This window comes from Monodon monoceros, unplaced genomic scaffold (assembly GCF_005190385.1).
Source record: "Monodon monoceros isolate NGI ecotype Baffin Bay Population unplaced genomic scaffold, NGI_Narwhal_1 Super_Scaffold_11, whole genome shotgun sequence".
NCBI classification, from domain to species: Eukaryota; Metazoa; Chordata; class Mammalia; order Artiodactyla; family Monodontidae; genus Monodon; species Monodon monoceros.
In genome coordinates, this window is record NW_021703767.1 from 106,487,505 (window position 1) to 106,507,100 (window position 19,596).

At 41.7% G+C, this 19,596-nt stretch overlaps 1 protein-coding gene across 9 annotated transcripts in view; it reads left to right on the forward strand.

Annotated features, from left to right (window-relative positions):
* The first annotated feature begins 3,545 nt into the window (after positions 1 to 3,545).
* The window catches only part of VEPH1 (ventricular zone expressed PH domain containing 1), a 278,619-nt gene continuing 262,568 nt past the window's right edge, over positions 3,546 to 19,596 (forward strand). For 7 of the 9 annotated variants that reach the window (XM_029214797.1, XM_029214798.1, XM_029214794.1 and 4 more), the window contains exons 1-2: positions 3,728 to 3,875; positions 11,527 to 11,821. In XM_029214797.1, coding sequence (XP_029070630.1) covers positions 11,684 to 11,821 — 138 coding nt within the window. In that variant the 5' untranslated portion in view covers positions 3,728 to 3,875; positions 11,527 to 11,683. Of the gene's footprint in view, positions 3,671 to 3,727; positions 3,876 to 7,579; positions 7,737 to 11,526; positions 11,822 to 19,596 lie in introns of those variants that run through there. The other 2 variants (XM_029214795.1, XM_029214793.1) reach the window with 2 other exon arrangements.

The window sequence follows — 19,596 nt, forward strand, 5'->3', positions numbered from 1 at the left end:
ACAAGGAGGAAGAAGGGGGGGAAAAGCTGTATCATACAAGGCTTTGCTGATCATCGAAAGGACTTTGGCTCTGAGTCAGGGTGAAATGGAGAGCCATTCCACCGGAGAGTATTGAACAGAAGGGAGTCAGTTTTGACTTGCATTTTCATAGGATCATCTAGTTGTTCTGTTAGGACTATATTTTAACAAGGCAAGAACAGAAGCCAGGGAGCTATTGCAATAATCCAAGTGAGACATGAAATAATGGTGTTTGGATCACAGTAGTAGTGGTAGTAAAGAGAGGAGAGTGAAAGGTGATAGGCTCCTGGATGTATTCTGAAGGCACTGGCCTCACTACACAGGGCTGTGTGTGCGTGAGTGGTGCAGCAAGCTTGAAAGGGGGTGGGAGCCAGATTACAAAGCCCTTTGTATACCAAGTAAAGGAGTTTGGATTTCATCTTCAGGCAGTGAGCTGTCACTTACTCAGTTTTAAGTAAAAGAGTCATATATCATATTTTATTTGAGAAAGCTAATCAAAGTTGAGAATGGAATTTAAGGGGCCATGCTGGAGGCCGGGAGATCTGCTAGGAGACTTCTGTCACTATCCAGATAAGAAAGGATGAAGAATTTGACAAAAAAAAGAATTTAACAGAAACAAAGCTATCTAGCTATCGCAGTGGAGAGGGGGGAATTGTCATGTATTAGTTTTCTATTGCTCTATAACAAATTATCATGAACTTAGTGGTTTAAAACGGCACACATCTATTGTTCCACATTTTCTGTGGGTCAGGAATCCAGGCATGCCTTAGGTGGGTCCTCTGCTCAGGGTTTCACAAGGCTGCAATCCAGGCGATGGCTGCGCTGTGTTCTATGGAAACTTGACTGGGGAAGAGTCCTCCTCCAAGTTCACTCAGGTTGATGGAAGAATTCATTTCCTTGTGTCTGTAGGACTGAAGGCCCTGGCTTCTTGCTGGTTCTTGGCTGGACGCTGCCCTCAGTTCCTAGAGGCCTCCCATAGTTCCTTGTCACGTAGGACCAATTACTTCATCAAGCCAGCAAGGAGAATCTGAGAGTGAGTCTGTCAGCAAGATGGAGTCCCATATAACATTAGGTAATCATGGGAGTAACCTTCCACCGTCTTTGCCGTATTCTGTTTCTTAGAAGCAAGTCACAAGTTCCACTCACACTCAAGGGGAGGAAATTACACAGTGCATGAACATCAGAAAACGGATCATTGAGGGTCACCTTAAGATCTGCCCACCACATATAATAAAGAATGTGGAGAACACAGAATGGACAGGATCTAGGATGTGACAGGGTCATTGTATGTGAGCCTTGTGGCTTGTGGGATCTTAGTTCCCTGACCAGGGATCGAACCCACGTGCCCCCTGCCCTCGCAGTGGAAGCGCAGAGTCCTAACCACTGGACTGCCAGGGAATTCCCACTACCACATTTTTAAAATCAAAGTATTTTTTATTTTAATGAAATAGACAATAAACCTAGCCCCAGGTCCTTATTCTCCTTTTCCTAAAACAAATGAACAAACCAAAAAAACAAACTCTTGCAGTTCAAGCCATGTGTTATTTTGCTGAGCTAAAAGGAAGTTCCTGGACCTGTGTGAATTTCTGTGTTTCTAATGGACTCTTGCAAACCTGGGAGACTGAACACAGAAATGGTATACCTGAAGCAGTGTGAGTGGTTTCAGGTAAGAAAAATTATTTATAGAAAATGAAATCATCCAGGAATTCTCAGTGTTTATATATAATTTACACATTTAAAGCCATTTTAGAATTTATATATGTTCTGTAAAGGAAGCATCTTAGTTTGACTGTGGTTAGAGATTCTTTATTTCAAGTTTGCCAAGGGAGTGTGGGAAGGGGTGGAAGTTGTGCAGAAACAGGGGAGGGGGGAGAGCAATACTCTGTGAAACTAATTACCCAAAGGAATTTATGAAAATTGTACATGGATGGATGGATTCCATGATTAGGTTTATTAAGGTCACATAGTACGTGACTAGGATCCACCAAATAAGTTTAGGTGGTTAAAGTGGAAATATTTGGGGAAGTTAACATATAATTGTTTAAAAAGAATTAATTTGGAATGTCCCAGTTTCAAGTACACTGAATGACTACATTCCTTGTAGGCCTTTCCTGTCTCTAACTGTTGTCTGTGGAAGCCTGTGGTTGTCACTGAAGAGGCCCGTTTGACAGAGGTGGTTGTCCACTTCCTTTGCAAGGAGCTGCCCTGTGGGGACCCAGGAGAGCCCATCCACAAACCTGTCTTCAGCTGATTCTGTCCCATAAAACTTTTTCAAAACAAATGGCAGAAAACCCAACCTAAAATCACTTAAGCTATAAAGGCTTACAGTGAAGGGTGGATCTTGCCAATATCAGAAGCAGCTGGTTTAAGAGCTTAAACAAAGTCACAAGATTTGTTTTTTGGTGGCAAGAGCAACCAGACCTTATATCACATCATCAAGTCTAGCAGGAAAGACTCTGTCCCCCCAAAGCCAAACAATCATCTTTATCTTGACTTTCATTGGGCTGGAAGGGGTCATACACCTCCCCTAAATTAATCACTATGGTTAGGAGAATCCAATTCTCTGATTGGCTAAGATCCAACCTGTTTATGTAAATCAACTCTATCTAAAGGACATCATTTCCAAGGAAAATTTGGGTATAGTTTTTACCAGAAGTAGGATGAGTGGATGTTGGGCAGTAAACACAGAAGAAAGTCCTCTTCACCCCATGAGAATGCCTTTTAACTGAGCCAGCAATTTATTTACGTGGTAGCATGATTGCCAATGACATGGAAACATTGATATCTGTGCAACTTGTACAGTTGTACAACTTACATCTTATTCTCCCCACCACACTACCCCACCACACTCACATACTTCATTTGACTGAAAGCTCTAGTTAGAAGAGGCTCAGAAATATTCCATTGCTTTGTGTGCAGGCAAAATCTCAGATCAATAAGCGTAGAAAGCCCATGTCATGTACATAAGGGGAGAGAAGTGCCTCCAGATACAACAATCCACTGGGTACCACCAATTAATTTATGCATTAGAGGTTTGAAGAGCACTCTCCTTAAAGGAGAGAGAGAGATGTAAGGATATGTAGGACTGCTTGTAAGGGATCCTCAGTGTATTAGACCTGAGAAGAGGAGTTCCATATTTGGATGGTAAGAGGAAGTGAATTAGAAATTTGGATGGGCACAAGAAGGGACAGTGCTGGCTTGGAAAGATCTCTAGTGCTACTAGATGCTTCATTCAGTTGTTCAGGGTTTCACTAGCAATCCTAATATAGTTAGATTGTTTGCTCATTGAGACTAGTTATTTTCCTTCTCTTGTGGTATTTTTCTTCTATCATATTTGGCTTAAATACTATCTCATTCCACTACATTCCTCCCTCCATCCCTCCCCAGACCTTTTCACTGATGCCTGCCTGATAAAAGGCCCCACATCTGATATTAACCTAAAAGTTCCTTGATTCCTCAGAGTGAGCTATTCATTAACAGCACCTAAATTACTGGTTGTTAGGCAAATCTAATTCTTTTCAATCTACGGATCTGCTCCGAGAGGCTTCTGTAAATCTACTGCAGAAATAAGTGAAGCTTTGTGCCAGTTGTTAGCACTAAGCAGAAGTTTGAAAGAGGGAGGAGAAGTTACTCATTTGCTCGATTCAGCATGGTGAGTCCAGGGGAGGGAATCAAGTGTACCTCAGGCTTGACAAGCAGCTCAGGAAAACACGGCTGCTGCCTGCCGACAGGACAGAACCAGGCAGGGGCGACTGGGCTGCTTCTGAGCATGGTCGTGGGTTCCTGCCGAATTGCTCTAAAGATCAAGCATTTTTCCATCTATTTCCTATGATGGCCAGAGTTTCCTGTGCTAAGAGGTATGGCTGTCTTCTTTCCTGTCCTTTTGTTCAGCAAAAACAAAAGCTAATTAAAGTAAACGTCAGAAGCGGTACTGGGGCAAGGAGTGGGCTTCGGGACTGGGGCAGAGAAACTTCCAGCGGCTGTGGCTGATTATGCAGATAAAGTGCATTTGGGAGCTGTGTGTCTAGCCATGTATGCATGCTTTTCAGTTATTATGATAAAGAAAAAAAGCAACCTCTCTGTGGGTTATTAAAACATGTCTCTAGGCCTCTGAAGCAGAAAACTGTGCTTCTAGATTCACAGAATGTGCATTTTTGTTTTACTCCATAAGAGTCTAGGCTCATTTCTATTTCATACTTTTGTTTACCTCAAGAAACATTTTGCAACCAGCAAAGAAACTGGCTCTGCCTATCATTTTCAAAGAAAATTCAGTGGCATCATTACAATCACTGGGTAGGACAGTCACCATTATTGTTTGTTGTTGCTGTCATCTTTTTCCCTTGATGTTTCAGATACCTTACAAATCATAACTGAATCTAGCCACTTTTTTGTTTTTCAAATACATATTTAAATCGCTATAGTACTCAACTGCTGAATTCCATGACATTTATATATGTTTTCAATTTAAAGAAAATACTTAGGGCATTATTTGAATTGGTCATGCAGTTGTTTAATATATGAAATTTAAATGTAAATAAAGATACATTTAACATTGAATTTTCCTTGTAATTTGCAACTCTGGATATGTTCTCTGGAAAAGCAAACCCAGAAAATTGGAATTAAAATTTTTTTGGTGAGATTTGTATCAATTCCAGAGCAAACGTGTCTTGTGAAGTCAAAATTTACAAGTGAAAATTGATACACCTTGAAATCATTATGACAGGTCACAAATTCTTGGTTTAGAAAGTTTGCTAGATGTTTCCTTCATTCCTGATGAAATGTTTCCTATCTATTTGTGTTCTCATGAGTTGCAATACACTTTCAAAATTAAGTAGAATTTTTTGAGCTCTTGCCTAAACAGGTCACCAAACCTATTTTTTGTATGCGCCTATGATAACAAGGCTGCTACAAACTTAGACTGTATGAGTTCTAGCAAAAACACCAAGGGTTGAGTCCTTTAGCATCATTTGGAATAACCCAGCCTCAAAGGCTTTCAGTAGAAGTGAAGTGTAGCAACATGTCGCAGCAGAGGGAGCCAAGAGACGCCCAGGGAACAATAGACATCCTGTGGGAAGGGCTGAAATGTATGCGGCCCATTCCCATGGGAACGCCTGTAGTTCTTTCACACTGTGTGAAAAAGATGCTCCTTGAAAAGGATCTTTAATCCTTTCTTTCAAGGGAAAATCTGAGAACTTTATTGAAAGTTTCTAGAACCCAAATGGGTCTAAGTTAGTCACTGGGTATTTTAAACACAGGTGAATAAAATGAGAATTTTTTGGTGCACAGTAGTGTTGTCCAAAGCATAATGTAAATAAATATTGCTATTCTAGAATTGTCTGAAGTGAAGAAACCAGAGAATATCCTAACCTGGAGTTAGAAGCTAGAGGCTCATTTCTTCAGAATAATTTGGCTTCCTGAGATAGTTATGTTTATTGAAATCCCCCCAAAAGTGGTATCCCAATAGCTGGGCGAGTAAGTCCTCTGGTTCAAGTGTGTTTTCATTTAGCAGAATCTACTGATGCATACTAGAGTAAACCAGCAATGTCTTATTAGCCCCCATTCAGCGTAGGTCACCTTGAAAAGTCATAAAGAACTTTTCCCTCTGGTGCCCTGGAGGGTATAATACCCTCCCTCCTTCCTAATAAACATGGGAGTGAGCGTGACACTTAAGTAGAAAGCTCAGGTATTTGGATTACCTGGCCACAAAAAGTCTGAGATACATTGTATTTCAGTCCATATCCGCTCTGTGAAAAAATTCACTCTTACTGTTTGGCCATGGTGGGGACAGCATCACAGTAAAGCTGTCTCTCCAAGAGAACAAAGCAAGTTTGCCAAGAAATCAACAGGGACACATACAAGATAGTGTATGAACTGCCCAGATTTAAGACTGGGGGAGAGTACAACTAGGATATAAATATGACACAAATGGGAAAGACCTAGGCATCTTTAACGCTGTGAATTCAACGTCAGGTAGCAGTACAGTCATCGTTAGCATTTACAAGGTATGGCATGGGGACATGTAAACAGGAGAATGACCTACAAGAATAATGATATTATTAAGGATATGATTGCTATCACTCTTCGTGTTGTTGCTATACGCCAGATCTGTGTGAAATGCTTTACATAATCTCTTTAAACCTCCCAACAACCCACATCACCATCCTCAGGTGTAAATAAGGAACCTGAGGCTCAGGGAGGTTGATTAATCTGCCCAGGTTTATACTGCAGGTAACGGCAGAGCTGAGCCCAGATGTGTCCACGTCCCCCCGCACTTACCACTCTGCTCTTCTTACTGGGTCCCCATACTCTGTCCAATTCTGGACCCTAAGCTCATTTAAAAATGAAAGAAATTGAATAAAAACTAGTGATAAGTACCGTGAATGATGAATAGAGGATGAAGAAGAGGGAAGACTAAAGAAATATAGTCTATTCCAATAAAAGGAAATAGAATACAGCTACTGTATCAGAAAATTATCAGTGAGAGAATACACCTTCTCACGGATGACTAGGTTCTCTATTTTTATAAAGTAAACTCTTTAAGGGGACAGTCCTCCACATGTGGATGGCATAAAAATAGATTGACCACCAAGTGTTTAGGAAGATTTAAGAGGTTATTCTCCTGAAGCATATGACCTGGTTCAGTGGCAGGTGTGTGGCCACCCTGAGCACACACCTTTATGGGGTAGCACCACTGGGGAGACACCTGCAGTGTTCACATCGTGGTGATCATGCAGATGAATTTATCTGCAGCACAGCTTTTTGTGCACTTTGTCAGCAGACAGGTGACTCCATGGGACGAGCAGACCTACTATAGGAACAGACAAGCTAGGGGTAGAGAATAATATAGTTTAAAACATGATTTAAAGATGTGTCACTAACTTTTGAAACAGTAAGGAAGGGTTTCGGTACCTTTTTCTCCTCTGCAGTATCAACAGATGAAGCAGTATCAACATTTTCTCTGAGTATTGCTGCAATATTTAAAGTACCAATCTAAGTCTGATCCAAGAATCTCCCAGCAAATAAAGTGGGAAAAAACAGGGTATGCATCTTTGTTGAGTGAGTTTGTTCTGTTTATTAGCAACTTCCTGCATCCTGAAACTTTCAACAATGTTGATCTAGAGGCAAAGCAAAAGGATGACTTCTTTAGGAGCTGTGACTCTTCCTGAACAAACTCTCAGTGTTTCACACTCTGTACGTGAAATCTCGAGGGGGAGGGAAGTGTTAATTAAGCTGCAATTCTCCTCCCTTCCGGGGAGGGGAGGGGGGTGGATGTTGAGAAATGGCTCCGATAGCCGTCCCATTCACCTGCTTGAGTTCCTATTGAAACCGTGTTATCTGCGTGGCTTTTTTTTTTTTCCCCCTCCATTCTTCTCAGGGAAAGTATAGATTTTCATGAACACAGGCAGTTTTGTTTTCGCTGTTAAAAACAACTCCACTTTACTGGAGCAGGCTTTCTGTTTCACCCCAGGAAACAGAGCATTTCACTCAGAGGTAACTCTCCACTGGGTGAGGCGCAGCCTGTCACCTGACCAACTCCAGAGCTGCCAGTGGCATTCCTAGAATTCTTGAACCCGGCACCGCAATGAACAACTTCAGGTTCACTGAGCTGAGTAGATTCCACTCCCTGTGCCCTTGGAGTCCGCTGCCCGAGTCTCCCACCCAGTCTCAAAATAGACCGTTGAGTAGCAGCAAGTGCGCCTTTGAGGAGTAGCACGCAGGTAAAGCGCGTTTGTGGGGGACAGCTGGGACTCCCCGAAATGTGTTGCGCATGGTTCAGAATAATTTCTCTTTTTGGGGTGTCTGTTTCTCCATACAGAAACCCGACTTGTCAGTCAACATCTGCTTTAAAAATGTAGACTGAATAATGAGAACCTGGGCGTCAGATTAGGGAATGAAATTAGGAGGGCCAAAGGCGGGGATGGAAAGGAATTTTATAAGGCAGTTTTTGTAACATAGAAAGTAGAAGATTTGGAGGCTGACCTACTTGGATGTGAATCTTGGCTCTGTGTGTAACCTGGGGCATGATGTTTAACCTCACCAGTCCTGTTTCCTCTTCGGTAATCATATCTACCTGCAGGGTTGATGGGAGAACTGAGAAGAAAGTGTCTAGTGAAGAACTTGGTACATAGGAAGTATCCTAGTGTGTGTACATACATGTGTTTGTGTGTGTACGGTGGATGCATATGTACACCTACATATAGGCCACAGGACTATGACATTCATAAGAGTACGAAGTTTCTCAGAAGATGAGGTAAAATTTGATCTGGCTCTAACCTTCTGGGCTGTTGCAAACAGAGCAGCAAGAGAAGCCAGACACCTGAGCAAAACATTGACCGGAGCTGCTGAAAAATAAATAACATGCCCTGTTGATTCTTATCCAGGAAAGGGAGGACTGGATAAGGATGCAGGGTGCTCTTTAAATGAGGACAGATGGAAGGGAGGCACTCAATAATTACCAGGCACAGTCATGTATGTACCTACACACAGTCCTGAGAGGGGCTTTGTCCTGGGAGACCAACTGCTTTCAATCCTGACTCTGCAACTTACTCTCCAGGTCCCCCTGGACTGCTTGTTTTCCTCTCTGGACATCAGTTTCTCATCGCATGGAATTGTTGTGAGAATTCAGTGACTTGTTATGTGGGAAACTCCCAAGAGTAGTGCCTGACACATGGTTAACACCCACTAAACATCAGCTGGTGGGGTCATTATTTTACAAAGTGCTCTTTTGTGTGTTATCTGCTTTGATCTTCAAAACAACCTGATGAGGTAGATGAGGTGTGCCTTACACACGTTTTGCAGATGAGAAAACTGAGGCCTGGGGAAGGGCAGAGCATGAACCAAAGGCCCCATGACCACTGACTGGCTGGGCTGGAACTTGAATCTGGGGCCGCAGACAAGCAGGTGGCTTAGTATGTACTCAGCACACATGCACTGAATGAAACCTGAAAGTTCTGGGTAAACACCATTTCCTCCACAGACCCATTCCTTGTCATCTTGCCCTAGGAGAGATCTCTCTCTCCCTCGTACTTCCCCAAACTTCCTTTTGTAGTACCTCGGCGACTTTTCTCTGGGTCATCCTTGTAATGTAGAATGTTTGGTACAAGTCTCCTCTCTCCCTCCTCCACCCCTGGATGTGTGAAAGTTTTCATGTATGGCTATGTGTTGAATAACAATGTTGCACATGGTGGACACACAAGAGTAACAGCTGCAGTTGGAAGCATGAGCGTGGGACTCCACACCAGGTGTCACTGCAAGTGTGAAAAGAAAAGAAGGAGCCCAGGAGAACCCTGTGGGTGCCCCTCTCCCCCAGCACGTATTTCTGCTCCTTCTCGAGTTCCAGCTTGAGAAGCTCTGCTATGTCTGGGGCAGCTCAGTCTGCTTCCAGAAGTGCCTGATAGTGACCAACAAGCTGACTGGTCGAGGTGAAGTAATTTCCATCCAATACCTTATTTTCCTGAATATTATTTCACGGAGACTCTGTCATTGCAAATACCTGGGTGGGGGAGGGCGAGGGGAGCAGGGGAAAATTCAGGAAAACACTGCCCTAATTTTTCTTATAGATATTGTAATTCACCCCTCCACATTTGCCAGGATGCAAAGGTCCTTTGTAGGATCCTCACTCTCCTCTCTCCCCATCCCCTGAAACCTTCCCCACCCCTCTCGTTCTTTTCTCATCCTCTAAGCCTCTCTTCCTTGTGACTCTCCTGCTCTCTGGTTGGCCTAAATCCCAGGGTGTAGATGGACAAGGATGCAGGGTCAGTGTAGGAGGCAAGAGGAATTCATCTTCTTGCTTTATGACCCTACCCATATCTTCATCCTCAAATGTTACTAATGAGGTTTCTACTCCTAATGGTAGCTTCACGTGGAGCCTTACGTGTCATCATTGGTCCACAGCAGTTATCGACTGGGAGCCCAGCACTGGAGTCTCTGGGTCCAAATCCCAGCTCTCTAATCTACTAGCTATGTGGCTTAGACAAGTTATTTAATGCCTTGTGTTCCTCACCTGTAAAATAGGAATGAAATAGCCTCATACAGTTGTTATGAGGATTAAATGAGTTAATGTTTACAAAGCATCCAGGATCTGGCATATAGACAAGCATATGTAAGTATTGGGCGTCATTTTTCTAAAGCTGGTAGGTAGTGCAAAAGTTGCATGTAGGCAATACTACCCTTGAAATCTCTTCAATGGCCTGTAAATTGCACCGTTTGGAATACTACAGGTAGCTTCTTCAGTTAGGTGCCTGATGAGGGATTTGGCTTGTGTTTAGAGAGCATGTTGTATGGAGAGTATGTATCTTTAAACTTTAAAAGTGCTTTCAGCACAGAGAGGTGCTGCCACAGTGATAGCTCACGGGGGGACACCCAAGGGAGCAGCAGACTTTCCCTTTTCACACTCATTCTGGGGAACACATTCAGACTGAAATGCTGGGCAGAATCGCTTATGTTACATAAATCACTCTCAGCTCTCACTCTTGGAACAAGTGGCTGCATTTGTAAGTTACCTGTATGTATGAGGTGACTCCACTCTAACGTAAACTTGGGGGGAACCCACTGGCCTGCGATCAGGAGAAGAGCACTGCCACAGCTACTGTGAGGCCTCGAAGAAGTCTTAAACCTCCCTGGTTATGAAATGATTGCTAAGGTCTCTACCAGTGCAAATGGTCTATGGTTTTATTAGGCCCAGAAAGGAGCTGATGAGAATAATCAGTTATTTAATTGGTACCATTGCCTTACTCTCTGTGGGCTGTTAATTAAGTAAGAACTACAATGGGACTGTATTATTTCAACTTTGGGAATAGAGGGAGGATTGCCCGATCCTAAAACCCTTCCTCTTTAGCCTTCATTGCAACGTTCTCACCTTCAAGCTCTGTGTTCAAGTTCACGCTCACGTTCTATAGAGATTTATCTGGTCTCATACTCCCAGGCAGAGTTCTTGATTTCATAGCCATTTGTTTAGAGAGTACATAAGAATAGGGCACCTTCTGGACTGAGGTTCAGGAAGCTCCTCTTGTCAATACAGCAAAGAAGCCCAGCCAAGGAGGTAAGTTAAGCATTGGTTTCCACGTCCAGGAAACAGGCAGTGGGTCTAAAAGGTGTTTCCTGTGTTCTATCTTCCTTTCATTGCCCTTTTCTGTTTGGTTCCCATGGGAATCTGTTTGGGGAAAATCTGGCAAGTATTGGGCATATTTGTTGCTGGTCCACTTGTTTCCTTGTGGCAGGGAGAGAAGGACAGGATATAGAAAGGATATAGAAAGGAGAAAAGTAGGGGATTTAAGCTGCTTTTTGAGGCTCAAATTAAATTCTGGAGAAATATAATCATTTTTGACAGGACTTTTTGAGACAAAATAAGGAAAGAGTTCTTTTGAAGATCATCAAGCCAGAATCTGTGATTCCATGCACATTTCCAAATGTCTTTGTTTTCCTCTCTCTCTTCTGGGCACCAAGTTCACATTCTGAGCTCATGCCATCCTACTAAAGGCTATCTTGTGTCATTTGTTTCTCTTGCAGAGCGTGTCAAAGAAGACCTCAAAGTCTGGAGAAAAATGACCTTTCAAGGAATACGAAGTCTATGTCCTGCTACATGTTTTTGTCACACTAACCTCTGGTGACTGAGACGCGTGGTCCTGGGCCTGCGGATAGTCCATTGATTATCAGACCCCTCAGCATGCATCAACTCTTCAGACTGGTCTTGGGACAAAAAGATCTTTCACGAGCCGGCGACCTCTTCTCCTTAGATGACTCTGAGATTGAAGACAGCCTGACAGAAGCCTTGGAGCAAATTAAAATCATTAGCTCATCTTCAGTAAGTAAACTCGTTCTTAGACTAGACCCCTGAAATGACCTATTCCGGAGCTAAATGACTGTACATATCCTGGGGAAAAAGATCTTTGCAGAGGAAAGAGGAAGGACCACTCATGTTGGTCTCTCTTAGCCCTTCTCTGTGGTTTAGCTGGCATCTGAGAAATAATACCAGGGAAGTCTTTGATTTGGGGAGCACCCAGACCACCTTTTGCCCATTCACAGAGACCAGAACTCTGGAAATGGCAGACCAGAGTGGAATTCTCACAAAAGGCTGTCTAAAGGTTGTTTCTACATCCTTGAAATGACATGGAGAGGAGAGGGAGCAAATCTGGGGGAAAGCAGACCCACCGAGCTGCACAAGAGCATCAGTAAACAAAGCAGCGCCTGAGATGGGGGTTAAATAATGAAAGAAGGCAAGGTGACACCTCCTGCCACACAGGTAATACGAGACCAGGACAGCTATCTCTCTGCTGCCAGAAGTGACAGTTGCCCAGGGCTTAATCACGCTGATTCTGTTTGCTTCTGTATAATCTCTATTTTTTGAACCTTTCCTTTGCTCCTTTTTCTACACCCCCCCACCCATTTAATTCAACTCACCCGTTATTAGCCCCCGGTACGATTAGACAAACTTAAAATCTCCATCAACCCTCCCATTCCTTCGCTTTTCCTCAGTGTCAAGATTATATATCCTGAAAGCACTTCTGAAAGAGAGCGCATGTGGAGTGCCTGGCGTGGTCGGATGTTGACCTTCTTGACTGTGCTTGCAGGTTGGTCCCATTTCAAAGGCCAAGGCCACCAATTATCCCTTCCCATCCTCCCAGCTCAACAGTGTTTTTGCCAACACTTGGCACAAACACCCACCAGGCAAAGGAAAGAGACAGGACTCCAGCCATAAAATACTGAATAGCAAATATGTACATATTTCAGAGATAACAGCTTTCTTCCATGTCATAATGAAAAGATGCTTAAAAGGCATAGCAACCAGTGCTGCTTCCTCCTCAAATCTGTCAGCACGTTCTCTTGTTGGCTGCCATTAACGTGCCAAGTCCGCCCAGTGACAAGTGAAGTCACTGCCCAAACACTATTTTTTTCTCAGGTAATGTTTTTGACAGCAATTATGTGTCCAGAAAATTAATCAACTTAGTCTGACTCAGAAAACAAAGTATTCCTGGTACATTTCCGCTTTCTGGGTAGGATTTGTGTGCTATTTCCAGCAGTCCCTTCCTTCATACTCCTCTGGAAATAAACTGGCTGAATGTGCTACTGATTTTATCTAATCTAATGGAAAATATGTGTATGTATATCTAGGTATCTGTATCTATATTTCCCTGAAGCCTATTTCCACTAGAGGTCACTAGTGTCAGTGATTTCTTCTGTTTCTTCATCAATTGCTTTGTCTCACAGATGTCAAATTCAGAATTTCAGGACTGGTGAGTTCTATTATGTGTCCCCACTTGTAACCATTAAGGCTGGCATGTCCTTTGTCATCAAGAGCACTGTCCATACTTTAAGCCCTCCACTTAGCATCCCACGAGACTAGTAGGTCTGGAGAGCTAGTAGTTCTCTTGAGATCTACATCTACTAATTTCTGTCACATCCCATTTCTTCCATTCTCTATCTGTAACCATGGCACAGAGTAGATAGGTGGCAGAATAAAAAGAATAATTTTTTTTTAGAGGCAATCATGCAGATCATTCCAATTTTTAAATGCAGGGATCATGTTGATTGATACAGTTTTGAAATTTGCTGATCAATCCTAGTTATAAACATGTCCCTGTTTGGCATTCCTTCCCAGCTCCCCTTCTTTAAAAGCCAGTTCAAGTTTCATTATTCCTGAAATGATTTCTAGTGGTTCTAGTTCTTAGTGGTTGCCTCTTTCTAAAAGGACTTAATTGCCCTTTTGCCTTATACTTTTCTTATTGAAAGTCATCTATTCATATATCCTCAAGTGCAGTCTCTACATGGGGGAATCCAGGATCTATGTTTTCAGCCTTCATATCTCTCACTGAATTTCAAGCTCGTACTAATTGATATCCATCACCTCAGATTCAATATATCTAAATTAGCAGTTGTCACCTTTCTTCCAGTTATACTATACTACCCTTTTCCTAGATCTCCAGGTTTGAAACCTGGAGTCATTCTTGACCTCTTTCTCTCACTCTCGCCTTTTCCTGTAAATTCTGTAGGCACTGCATGAGAAATGCCTCTCATCTGCTGCTTCCCTTCCCTTCCTGCTGCTATCACCTTGGCTTAGGCTCTCAAACTAATTGATCTCCCTGCCTTTGGCCTTGCCTTTCTCTAGTTCAATCTACTAACAGTTACCAGCTTAAATTTCCTAAGCCAGGTTTTATTACATGTCTCTCCATTGTTCATAGTGTTTCCATGATGCCTCAATACCCATGACATTCAATGACCAATGCCAGTGACCAGTCCCCTGAACGACCATGCCTACTCTATGGTTACTTCCCTGTTAGCTGCATCCCATCCTTCCCTTATAACCAAGATCAGATAAATATTCCTTCTTAGGCCTTTCCTAATGACCCTGGATCTCAGTAATCAATTCGACTTCTCAGTTCCTCTTTAGAAACATAGAACTGGAAGGACCTTCTAAACTGTCTTGTCCAACTTCCTTACAGCACAGAAATCCCTTCTTTAGGATTCTCGACAAATAGGTGGCCTCTCCTTCTGTTTTTGCAATGATGGGGACATAGTACGTTTCTGATATTTTTTTCCTGCTCCACCATTTTCCTTTGGTAAATTGCCCCTTCCCATTGCCTGAAGCCTTCCTTGATGGGGCCTTGAGTCAAGGTTTTCTACTTTGCCTTTGACAGGGAGGGGGGAAGGCAGGAGTGGGGACACCTGACCCAAGCTATGCCAATCAGATTTTCTTTCCCAGTAATTCTAGAAAAGAAATCAGCAAAGGGTGAGCTATCATGATGATGGTGTCCCAAAGAAACAGTCCTTGCTTCCTGTCCCTCTATGACTATAGCTGCCTCAGTCATTGTCTTTCTAAGGCTAGATACTACAAATTTCCCTTCAAATCTGCAAGCCACCTCATATCTTTTAATTATTTTATTTGTTTGTTTATTTTGCTACAGTTATCCAAACTTTTCCTGCTGCTTATGAACAAAGAATCCTAACTGTCAAAGAGATAGCTGTCTCACTGTTGGAAGTTCAAATTGTTAGTGTGTTCCTCCTTTTGGCCTAATAAAATCGCAGTCTATGTATTTTCTTTCTACTATTCTTTGTTCTATTCTCTGCCCTCAACAATCAAGAGAATCTAACCTCTGTTCCTACAAGAAGAACTTTAAACATGTGCAGATAGGTATCAGGTCTCACCTCTGGCTTCTCTTCCCAGCTGAATAGCCTTATGTTTTTCCATGACAAAGAAGGGCCTGTAGCAGGGATAGTTTACACCAGTCTCTGGTCTGGAAACTCAATTTTGTCAGTACATGAGAAATGCTATTTAAATCATGCTATCAGAAGTATGAAACATAATGGTGACTTAGTGATTTATAATGAAAAGTATAACGTCTGTCAGAATTATTGTGTGTTCCATGCTATTCTCCCCGACTCTATTTACCCAGTCTTTCTCTAGACAAGGAGTATTATTACTGATTAAGCGTCTTCCTCCTCTATTATAATCACATTTTAGCCCTACCTCCCGGAGATTGTATTTAACTTACCTGTAAAGTCACCCATGTATAGGTAGTGTCTTGCATTAGCCCTGTAGTTATTAGCTAATCCCACTCATACAAGTGGGGTTTTTTTGTTTGTTTAATCCTCAAAGGGCAATCTTTTTTCCAGATTTTTGGAGGATGCCTCTTTGTAGCCTATGTTCTCAGAATTTTGGTTACCCTCCCCTGGAATCTTTTAAATTTGTTATTGTAATTTATCATTGCCTGATACTTGAACCAATTGCTTGGAACAGTTGCTGATTCTAGTCAGATACTCTGCTTCTAAAACTTCTTTTCAATAGTAACATCACACAATTGGCCACATTTATCCTTTGATGTTCCAAGACCCTCAGGTTAAATCAAGATTTGTAATTAGATAACTTGAAAAAAATTTTTAAGTATAGAATATCACATTTTAACCATTGAAATAATATTCTTGTCTTTAGGCCCTCATTCCAGAATGTTTATACCTTTTAAAAAACCATGATTCTGTCCAATATATTAGTTATCATTCCCAGCTTTGCAGAATCTGAAAATTCAGTAAGCAAGCCTCTAATCCTTCCCCAAAGTCACTCATAAAACAATCGAATGTTACTTGACTCTGCTCTGCAGTCCATGCCCTTTTTTTCCATCAGTTACTCTAAAACAGAGCTCGAAAATATTTTATCCTCAGGCTTGATTTGAGAAAGTGACTTCTCATTCGAAATTCTAAGTTCCCAAATACACCTTTAAGTTTTGTCTTTTCATTTCAAGTCTTATCTGGACTACCTAGGCTCCCTCTTTCCAGACTATCCAGGTGAGACTTTCTCCCTATCCATTCAGCCTCTTCTCATACTCTCAGCACCACCTTTCCCACGATGCGCACCCATGCCTAATCGATCTACCCGTCTTCCAGTTCTCTTTAATTTTTTTAACAATAAAAAAATGTTAGGTACACGAAAATCACCAAATTTAAGAAATTAAATAAAATTGTTATCACCTGCATGTGTCTCTCTAACCCAACGCACCTCCCTTTCCTCTCTTAAGGAAACCAATATCCTGTTGTGGTATTTATCCATACGTGTTTTTATTTCTTTGCTACATATGCACGGCTCAAAAATGATATAGCACTGTAGTTCATGTTTTTAAACTTTACATAAATAGTGTCATAAGTCTCAATGTTATGTTTTTGAGGTTTATCTATGTCGGTACATGTAGTTCCAATTCTTTTGTTTTCAGTGAAATAGTGTATTCGATCACATGACTATGCCACAATTTATCTGTGCAATCTTTTTTTGATGGACATTCACTATTTTAACAGTGCTGCACCGAACATTCTTATAATTAACAATTTTGGCAAATGTGCTTAATATCTAGTGTACACAATCAGTAGCGAAACAACTAATTTTGGGGTTTTGTGTACTTTCAATTTTCTGATAAACCACCAAATTGCTCTCCAATGTGGTTTTACCAATTTACACTCCCATCAAACATGTACAGTATGAGAGTCCCAGTGGCTTTATTTCCTTATCAATGCTTGCTTTTATCAGATTTTTAAAGCGTCAGTTTAAGTGAAGCAGTGTCTGATTGTTATTTAAACTTTCACTCCTCTCATTATTATTATTATTATTTTTGTGGTACGCGGGCCTCTCACTGCTGCGGCCTCTCCCGTTGTGGAGCACAGGCTCCGGACACGCAGGCTCAGCGGCCATGGCTTACGGGCCCAGCCGCTCCGCGGCATGTGGTATCTTCCCAGACCGGGGCACAAACCCGCGTACCCTGCATCGGCAGGCGGACTCTCAACCACTGCGCCACCAGGGAAGCTCTCACTCTTCTCATTATTAGGGAGTCTGACCATTTCTTCATATGTTTATTTGCTATTTGCTATTTGAGTTTTCTTTTAAGTAAAGCACCTCTTTATGGTTTGGGTTTTTTTTTTCCTTTCCATTTTTCTCTTGAGGTTTAAAAAGAATCTGTTCTTGTTAAAGGAGTTTTTTGTATATTTTTCTACAAATCCTTTGTCACTTTGTGCATGTTGCATGTCTCTTACTCCAAATATAGCTTGCCTTTTTTTTTTTTTTTTTTCTTTTGCGGTACACGGGCCTCTCACTGTTGTGGCCTCTCCCGTTGTGGAGCACAGGCTCCGGACGCGCAGGCTCAGCGGCCATGGCTCACGGGCCCAGATGTTCTGCGGCATGTGGGATCCTCCCGGGCCGGGGCATGAACCCCTGTCCCCTGCATCGGCAGGTGGACTCTCAACCTCTGCGCCACCAGGGAAGCCCAGCTTGCCTTTTACTGTAACATCTTGATATCCGATAGGATGAGTATCCCCAAACTCTTTCTTTAAAATTGTTTTGATTTATTTCTGTTCTTTAATAATTTCGTATTAAGCTTCTCAAGTTTCATGAATAATTCTGTCAGTATCTTGATTGAAATTTCATTATATCTATAGATTAATCTGAAGAAAATTAACATCTTTATGGTACTGTTTTCTTATCTGTAGATAATGTTCATCTGTCCATTTATTTAGATCTTCTTCAATATCTTTCAATAAGGTTTTATGATTTTTTTTCTTAAGGGTCTTGAGTCTTATACATTCTTTAAAATTTATAAATATTTTATGCTTTTAGCTGAAGTTATAAATGGTACCCTTTTAAAAAATTATATTTTTCAACTATTTTTGAGGTGATAATAGCATAAATAACACTTGTATAGTAATATTATGTCCAGTAAACTCCCTCAACTCTCTTATTACTTATAAATTTTTTCCATTTATTCAACAAATATTTATTAGGTACCTACTATGTTCCAGACACTTCTATGCTGAGGACATAGGAGTAAGTAAAATAGACCAAAAAAAAAAACAAAAAACAACTCTGCCTTCATCCATTTAATTGGGTGAGGCAGAAAACAAAATAAATAAGGAAAATATGTAGTATATTAGAAGAGGATAAGTGCTATGCAGAAAAATAAAACAAAGAATGGGGACATAAAATTGGAGGTTTGAAATTTTAAGTAGAACAGACAAGGCAGGCCATACTAAGAAGCTGACATTTAAGCAAAACTTGAAGGAGATGAGGGAGCATTACCTGTGGATACCTGCAGGAAATCATTTCAGGTAGAGGACCATAAAGTACAAAGGTCCTTAAGTTGAGGGCAGCCTAGAGTTTTTGAGGAACAGCAAGGAGGTCAGTGTGCTTGCAGCAGAGGGAGCAAAGTGGAAAGATCGTAGGAGATCGGGTCAGAAGGAAAGGGCAGGCTGGATCATATTGGTCCTTGGGCAGAGAGCTGGAGAGTTCTGACCAGAGAAGTAACATGATCTGACTTTCCTTTTCCTGTTTTGAAAAGAGTCTGCAAAAAGGCAAAAGTGGAAACAGGGTGGCCAATTAACCTGCTTCTGCAATAACCCAGATATAAGAAACAACAGAGACTCTTGGAGCAATAGAGGTGATAAGAAGTGTTCAGATTCTGGATATATTTTGAAAGTGGTACAAACAAGATTCGTTAATATGGGTACGGCATGTAAAAAGAGAGAGAGAAAGGACTCGAAGATTTTTGGCCTGAAAAACTAGAATGATAAAATTGTTGTTAAGTAAAATGGAGAAGACTGGGAGGAACAGATTTGGGGGAGAGGTAGAAAGGACTCAAGAGTTCTTACATGTAAAGTCTGAGCTGTCAGACATCTGAGCAGAGATATAGTGTAGATAGTTGGATATATGAGTCTGGGGTTGAGCAGAGAAGTCTGGGCTGGATATTTTAATGTTGGAACTCATCGGCCTTGAGACTGGATGGGATCACCAAGGAAGTGAGCGTAGACAGAAAAGAAGAAAGTCCAAAGGCTGAGTCCAGCGCACAAAGATCAAAAAGATGATGAAGGAGGACAAGTCAAGTACACTGAGAGAAGGGTCCAGTGAAAGAGGAAGAAAGTCAGAAAAGCATGATGTCCTGAGAGCCAAGTGGACACTATCAAGGACAGAGCGATGTCAAATGCTGCTGATAGGTCAAGTGATGTGAGGACTGAGAACTGACCATTATTCCAGCACATGAAGGTCATTGTGACTTGACAAAAACAGTATCATTGGGTAGAGAGGAGTGAAAACTGGATTGGAGTTCAAGACAG